General features: G+C 33.8%; 1 protein-coding gene across 1 annotated transcript in view; it reads right to left on the reverse strand.

Moving 5' to 3' along the window:
- LOC115884056 (hemicentin-1-like) overlaps positions 1–8,319 on the reverse strand; it is a 372,498-nt gene extending 364,179 nt beyond the window's left edge. The window contains exon 1 of the mRNA XM_030902507.1: positions 8,256–8,319. Within this exon, the coding sequence (XP_030758367.1) occupies positions 8,256–8,319 (64 nt within the window). The remainder of the gene's footprint in view (positions 1–8,255) is intronic.
- Between the last annotated feature and the right edge of the window lie 696 nt (positions 8,320–9,015).

Here is a 9,015-nt window from a genome sequence, read left to right on the forward strand (position 1 = left end):
AGTCAAGCCGCGTTGAAAGCACTTGAGGCAACGAAAAGTACGTCCAGGACGATTCTTCATTGTAAGAAACTACTCAATATATTAGGAGATGGAAACAAAGTGTCGCTAATATGGATACCGGGACATGTCGGCCTAGAGGGAAATGAACGTGCTGATTCCCTCGCCAAAACTGGTGCAGGCTCACCATTCGTGGGCCCAGAACCGACACTTAGCGTACCAAAAAATCTCGCAAGAGATAGGCTCTGTGAATGGGTTCGGGGTGTAACGCTTCGGGACTGGTATGACAGTCCCGGAATGGAACATGCCAAAACAATCCTCCTAAAGGCTGGTAGGAACGGAGCGCGTACGCTTACTGCAGTATACACGGGCCACTGCCGGCTGAGATCACACCTACAGAGGATGGGACTGGTGGAAGACGCCGAATGCCGACTCTGTATGGTAAGATGACGAAACAATGAAGCACGTTATGTGTACCTGCCCCGCTGGGGGCAGGACCAGGTTTGAGGTGTTTGGCAAACCCACGCTAGACTTACCTAGAAGACATATCACCCTCGGACATGTTTGAGGACAACGGCCTATGTTAAAAGGCTGGGTCTTGAGGGCGAACTTTAATGCTCTTTTTCTATTAAAGAGCTTGTAGAAACTGAGCCACAATAGGCCCTCGCGGCCTCAGTGGAGGGTCCCACCTGGGACTCACTCTTAGTAAAATACAATACTCTTGTTGACATCGGGTCAATCAATAATTTTCCCAATCAGCTCGATATATTGATAATGTTACCAGTATTACTCATCAAGCAATACTACTCTTATATTAATAAATTAACAGTAAACAAACATCATATACAATTTTATATACTAATTCATTATAACATAAATAAATCATATAAATATTGTAATTATATTCCTAAGTTTTGTTCTTAAATATCTACTATACATATTATAAACGCGTGTTCAAATATTAATTTTGTGGAATATATATCAACATAAAACGAGATTTAACAGCTATTTTAGAAACGTCTAGGTTTACTTATTTCACTGGAGATTTATGAAAAAAAGTCCTTTGCCTTGGGTACAGATACCGCTACGTTTTGGAAATAGCTCAAAACGAAAAAAAAATGAATGAGGCAACAAGAAACGCCAAAAAAAATCACCCCACACCTTCCTCACAAGTAGTTTTCAGGCGCTTTTAAGAATCGAAAGTAGGTCGAGGCAAACCGAAGTGGGTCAAGACACTCGGTACCCACTGAGCGAGTATAAAAAGGCTCAAATTGTAATTTTTAGTTTAGCCTTGGTCATCTGCTGATGATGCTAACATGGTTAGCGAAACGCGCGTCCAATGTAAAAGTAAAAGTGTATTGGTGTATTGTGGTGATTTAGTGTTATATTTTGCTGATATATATTTTTTGAGAAGCCCATAGCAAGACGAATCATATGATTTATAAATATACAGGAGGTTCCATTTGAAAAAATATAACTTTAGTTTCTATTTTCAAAAATATTTTTTTGTAGAAAAATAGACTATGCCACTATATTCTATGTAAAAAGTTCTACAAGGATCAGTTTTCACCTTGTCGATACCAATCACAAAATCCTGTCCCAAATCACAAAATTTTCGAAAATACCTTGTAGGTCAAAAAAAAAGAAGGCTATGAAACTTTTATATACAGCATTTTCCGTTTGACAAAACAGTGGGACAGGTTTGTGCAAATCCCATTTTCATATCTTTACTAATAACGGAGATATCGTGTGATTTAAACAAAAATGGGACACCCTATACAGTAACAATAAAGTAATACGAAGAACATAAGAGAACAAATACGAAAACTATCGATATACTTATACAAATATACCGATATTTTCACATATCGATATATTAATTCATCTCTAATTTTCGGATTTAAATACGGCAACCTGAAATGGATAAGAAGAGCAAGGAAGAAAGACAGAGAGGGTAAAAGGAGTAGAAGAGGGATGGTCTAACCCCCCGCAGTCCAATTCGGGGCCAATAATAGTTGTTGTTAGAAACTTAAGTAATTTTAGTTAATCTCTTCTCCGCTCTGCGAGTAGCTTTTAACTTCGGTAGGTAAATGGGCTTCGGTGTCGTAAAATTAAGTAGTTTTCTACCTCCCCTCGTTCCCCCTCACCACCGTACTCTTCACCTTCACAAAATGGCAAAGGAAGTCTTGAAAAGTTTTAGAAAATCTTACTTTGGTTAAGAAATGTATGGTTTCATTTTGTACAATTTTCTAAATCAAAACCTCGAAATTTACCTTGGAAGGGCTCAATTCAGTAGCAAGTACTCAAGATTTTAGGAAATAGGTAATAGATGTCATCCACAGAAGCTGTCATCTGTCCCAGCATATTTCGTTCCATTGACCGTTGTGCGACCTGCAGTTTTCTTAGTCTGCAGTCCGTTTTAAGGTTGATTCTCACTATACCTTCCATGTCAGCTCCCTTCCGTTTCTCTTCCGTTCACATAAAATATTATATCATGTAAATGAATAGGATAATGCACACTATCCATTCCGTTTCCCTTCCGTTCCATATCATTTCCTTTCATACATTTTTTTGGCGGACGGACTGAAGCGTATCGGAAACAGCTTTGTCAAGTACTTACATTTGTACCAGCTCTGTTAAAATTTGGCTGATATTTATTTATTCTTTCACCTCTTAATTAAATCTATTACCTTTTTTAAAAGATACAAATTTTTAAAATAAAACTTTCGTAATAATATAATTCTACAATAAAAAGTATGGAACTGATACGGAACGGAAGCTTACGTATAGCATCAATACAATAAAAATATACGGAACGAATATGGAATGGCAACGGAAGGTATAGTGAGAACCAACCTTTAAGTGTCCAGGTTTCGCATGCATAGGTCATGACTGGTAGTCAGTGTTGCCAATTGCCGGATAATTGTCCGATTGTCGGACTATTTGATAGGTTGGTGGACTTTTTTCGGACCAAGAAATAAATCGGACAATTTCGGAATATTAATATATTGTTTGCAGGCAACCTTGTTGTTGCTTGCTAATATTTTAGTAACATTAACATTCTATCTATTGGCAATATCGACGGAATGTCATCAGTCATCATGTCATGTTATGCGTCATTCCGTTATCTGTCATCAGTGTCAAATTCAACAAGTGTCATCACTGTCGTTGTTTTGTGTTGAATACATATTTTATTCTGTAAGCACGATAATGATTATGACATAAATTTAATAATAATTATTTTTTTCAACACTGCTGGTAGTGCACATTGGTCGAGTGTTTTCTTCTTTAGATAGAGTGGAATTCTAGATTTGAATATCTTGAGTTTTTTCCATAAGTACTCCATGCTAACTTAATTTTTCTGTTAATTTCTGGTAGTAGAGATGTTTTTGTATACAGGGTATTTCAAAAAGCATGTGTCATTTCTCCTGGGGAGATTTCTTAAGGAAGATTTATTTTTCATATTAACATATAGGCCCGATACTGCTTTGTTTCGTAGCTACAGGGTGTTAAAGTCTGAATATTTTTTCGATTTATCACAATTTTCTTCCAACTACGTTTAGCGTTTCGAATGAAACTTTGAGGGTAAAAGTTGCTATAAATGCGACATATTTTAAAGCTAAAAAGTGTCAATGTATTCACCAGAGACGTGCATATGGGTTATCACTGGAATATTTTTCTAAAAAAAGCATGTACGCTAAGGACTTTTATTTTTCTTATTAGCGAAGTAGTGTAAGCAGTTTAATGCCGATTAAAAGTTGTCTCTTGATATTTTGTCGATTTTGGCCTCCTTGATGAGATTATAATAAAGATTGAGATAAACGCAATTTGATTAATTTGTCTTGGTCCAAGTCTAATACCAAAAAAATTTTAATATCATTAACTTGCGAAAGTTTTAAATAAGTACTCATTGATTCCTCATCAAAAAATATGAAAAAAAGTTCCTATAAATATGAGTATGGAAATGCATAGTTTTATATAACATAGGTTTTTTGTAATTATCGTAAATACCATTATTTTTTTATTTGAAATTGCTATTTTTTTTATTGAAATTGCTGTAGGATGGACTAATAGTAATAATAACTAATAGTAATAATATTTAATAATAAATTTGGTAAAATATATAATTTGTTAATTTTATTTTAATTTTAATTTTATAAATTGTTGATTAATAAAATTGCGTTTATCTCATCAAGGAGGCCGAATTCAGCAAAATAACAAGAGATAACTTTTAATTGACATTAAACCTCCTACACAATTTTAATATAAAAAAAAGTCAGTGGAGCACATGTTTTTTTTTGAAAAATATTCCAGCGATAACCCATATGCTTTCTTGATGAATTTATCGACACTTTTTTAGCATTAAAATATGTAGCACTTTTACCCTCAAAATTTCATTCGAATCACTAAAAGTACTTGGAAAAAAATTATAATAATTCGAAAGATTATTAAGACTTTAACACCCTGTAACTACGAAACAAAGCAGAATTGGACCTATGATGGTATGAAAATAAATCTAAAGACTCATTTACATTTGTCACCTTGGATGTACAACTTGGATGAATTATCCAAAGTGATAAGTATAAATTGCCTTTCATCACTGTTTCATCCAAAGTGTACACTAAAATTGAGCGATGAAACAAGTTGACGGTCTTCCTACTTTTGTTGAAAGAGCGTTCAACGAACCGTTGATTCATCCAGATTGAACGGCAAGTGAAAAATGTAAACAGCCGATGCCGACTCGTGCGGCCAACCTCGATATAGAAAACACTGGGAGAGGTGGCAGCCTGCAAAAGATGAAACAGTGAACTCCTACGAACTGGATGAAAATATGTAAACAAGGATGTTCAATTTGGATGAATTCAATCTGAGTGATTCATTTTGGTTGTACATCCAAAGTGACACAGTGTAAACTCTGCTTTAGTTTTACGTGAGGAATCTCCTCACGAGAGATGGCACATGTTTTTTAAAATCCCCTGTATAATGTATTTACTTAAACATTGATAAGAAATGTCTATACCTCTGTGGCGGATTCATCTCTTCAAAGAAGTTCTATGGGTATTTCACTACTGTAAAAATCTACAAATTAAAATAGTTATTTTTTGTAAACACTGTATTTTTAACAGAACGTCAAAGGTTTTTATAGACGTATCTGTTTAAAAAAAACTAATGTGTTCTCGAATAGTTGCATTTAGATATTTTAAGGTGCGTATTCATTATCCGAACGAACGAACGAACGAACGAACGAACGAATGAAAGTGCGGTATATTTAGACGGGGACCGAACGCATGCGGCCGTTCGTGCGTTCGTTCGCTCGACCATCCGTTTCGAGTCGGTACATCAAAGGCGTTCGCCAACAAATGCCTCCGGTTTTCTCGTGCGGTTCTATCGTACGGTCCCCGTCCATACCACTAGCGAACATTCGTTCGTTCGTTCGTTCGTTCGTGCGGATAATGAATACGCACCTTTAAATAGTTTTTTTTTTGTTCTTTGTGTTTTTTTTTGCTTCCGACGACGAGAAGAGACGAAGACGAAGAATACTTCCCGAAACGTTAAGCATTTTTTTGCCCGTTAGGCAAATTTTTTTAACCACTTCTGACAATTAGTCTCCGTTGGATTAACGCAGCAGTGTTTACAAAAAAATAACTATTTTATTTTGTAAATTTTCTTACAGTGGCAAAATACCGAGCAAAATACCCATAGAACTTTTTTGAAGAGGCAAATATCGATATTTTTAATTTGTTCCATCCCTAGCAGGAATGGGCAGTAGAGGTCCTTCGTAATCGTTGTCTTCGTTGAGTTAACTTCAGAATGTTCAGTTTCCTGAATTAGATTTGTCGAATAATAGCATCTGAATTTGTGGCCCTTTCCCAGCTAGATTACAAGAGGTTTTGAGGTTAGCCGGACATTTGCAATGAGAGACTGGATTTAAAGACATATTTTGTCATTTTCGAGGGTTAAGAAACTTTGCAAGTCTATACAGGACGTCTAACTACTAACTATTCAGAAAAAAATCAGTTTCAGGTTTCCTTATGATGTTATACATTTCTGAAAAATGTAGCAACTTTTGTTTTGAATATTGAAAATATACAGGGTGGCGCCTCCCATACGACGGCGACGCGGAGGCTCCAAGGAGTTTGTGGGTTAATTGAAAGCATTTTATAAAAATATATAGAGTTCTACAGGGTGTCCTCAAAAAAAGTTACGCATCAAAGTTGTTTTTTTTTGGTAATGGAACACTCTATATATTAATTGATTTTCGGATTCTAGGACAAAAATAAAGGTGAGTTTCATTAAAGAAACATATGCCTAAAGTATAAGGATTTCGACATATTTCACATTTTGTGAAAATGTAGAATAAATTTTAAATTCCAATAACAGCTACCTAAATTGTAATTTACCCTGTATAGCCTGATATTTAATAACAATAACCATTGTATGTCAAAAACAAAATTAAAATTTGTCCCGAAAACTTATACAGGGTGAGGCAAAATAAATATTGAACATTGGCCACTTTTAAAAGCAAGTTGCTTCTTTATTTTAAATGGAACGCCCAGTCTATTATACCGGTATTTAATGGAGAATTTATATATCTTTAAAATACTAGTAAGGTTGCTTACCCTCAGGCAAAGATTTTCCTAGATATTTTCATTTTTATGATTTTGCCTCAGTAGATATTTATTATTTGATAAAATCTAGAGGGCTAATGTGATATACCTTTTGATAATTTAACAAAAATTAAAGGAGTAAAATACTCAACCGTACTAAAAAGATACACGTTTAAAACATATTTTAATTATTACAGAATTAAAACTAGATATAAGCGTATAATTGTGACACAAAAATTAGCTAGATGAAATAAAAGGCCAATATGTTTCCTTTCCTGTTCACTGCTTAAAATAATTCTCTTTTCAAAAGACCTTTTCTTGTTAAATGGCATATGTGAAGTTCTATTTCGAAAAGCAGTCACAACCATTTCTCTCATGTATTTCTAGACAATAATTGTTGGATCATAGTTGGATCAGTTTCCATTTTTTGCAAATTTCTGAGAACTTTTCTTATTTTAACTAACACAAAATGATAACTATTTGTTAAAATTGAACTAATTTCACAGCTCTCTGTTGAAGTAACGTCAGACGTATCACAGCCACCTAGATTTTAACAAATAATAAAGATCTACTGACATTAATTAAAAAAATGAAAATATCCAGGAAAATATTTGTTTGAGGGGTAGACAACCTTAATAGTATTTTGAAGAGAATGAATTCCTCAATAAATTAATATCGAATAATATTGTGTTTTTTATTTAAAATAAAAGAGTAATTTGCATTTAATGGTGACCAATGTTCAATATTAATTTTATCTCACCCTGTATAACTTTTTGGGCTCAAGTTTTAATTTGATTTAAAATACAATCGTTATTTTAACTACATATTAGGCTATGCCGAGTAAATTCGAATTTAGGTAGCTTTTATTGAAATTTAGAAATTGTTCTTCATCTTTAGAAATCTAAGAACCAAAAATGAAGAACCAAATTTCAAAACCCTTACATTTTAGTCATATACTTCTCTAATGAAACTCACCTTTATTTTCCTCCTAGAATCCTAAAATCAATTTATATATTGGGTGTTCCATTACAAAAAATCCAACTTTGATGTGCAACTTTTTTTAGGGGCACTCTGTAGAACTCTCTCTTAAAAAATGCTCTAAATTAGAATCCGCGTCGTATGAGAGACGCCACACTGTACAACTTTGTATTCTATGTAAAAAATAATTTAGAACCAAAATTTACCTATTCGATATGTTGTCCTACAATAGAATATTTTCAATTTTCCCTTGTATCTCATAAAAAAGAAATTATATTTTTCATAAAAAAAATTTATTAAGTTATCATAATTTGTACGAAAAATTTTATTGTCAACACTAGAGATATCTAGCAAGGAAATTGAAACTGAGACACACTGTACATAAGTATACATTAAGCTTATTGAACAGATACATCTTAAATTTCTTCATCCATAGTTCTTCTTCAAATGTTGATCGAACATATTTCAAACGCCGCGCCCCCGCAATAAATAAATAAAAAATATGTATCCCCAACACTTATAAACGCGAATATTTGCCTGGCGATATAAATCAGGACCGTTCCAGATCGAGAAAAACAGTCCGAAAGAGGAAAAATAAAAAACGCGCGCCCTGGAAACCCCGAAGAAGCCCCGGGCACGAAAATAAATTTAATATTTACATTGTTTACTCACCAGTGACTGAGAGGAAGAAGAGAAAAGTCAATATGGGCGGCCATAAAATTTTCCTCCTCGTCATTTTCGCCGGAGATCTGGAAAAGAAAGAAAAAATTGAGGATGAGAGATGGAAAATCATCGAGAAAAAGGTTGGTTTAATGATAGAAACTCTTTAGCAAATCGTTTGCGAATTATATGTATTATATTCATAGGTTTTTGGGTTTGGTCTGTGTAATATTTCTTTTTTTTTTTGGCCTGAAATCCTTAAATCTTATTAAAGGGAATAACTCTCTCATACTTCTCCTAAAATTTAATTAAAAGTATCACTGTATTTGGACTAAATCTTCATTCAGAACCTCGAAATTAGTGGAATAAATTAGTGGTTTCAATTAGCGTAGAAGTTTGTTCCTGTAATTTGAATGTAAGCATTCAGAACGTCAAAAATAGTGGTGGTCATTTTAGTAGACAAAGTTTACAAACTTTTAACATTTCCATTAATTATACTTCAAAATTTACAAGGAATATCATTTTGGCTTTTGATTATCATGTGTCAAGAGAAATTGTAGTTAGAAATCAAAAGTTGATTCTTTCATAAACTAAATTCTTTTCTAAAAAATTTTTCTATGCATACAACTGGCTACCGTAAGCTGTTGCTAGGATATCCTATTAATTTTCATTTTGTTTTTAGAGCACTTTCAGATGAGGATACTGTATGCGAGATTCTGTATACGGGATACAGAATTACAGTCGAATACTATCGAGATACTCTTTTGGCATA

The sequence above is a fragment of the Sitophilus oryzae genome, unplaced genomic scaffold (assembly GCF_002938485.1).
Source record: "Sitophilus oryzae breed Bouriz unplaced genomic scaffold, Soryzae_2.0 scaffold_2009_pilon_pilon, whole genome shotgun sequence".
In the NCBI taxonomy this organism is placed as follows: Eukaryota; Metazoa; Arthropoda; class Insecta; order Coleoptera; family Curculionidae; genus Sitophilus; species Sitophilus oryzae.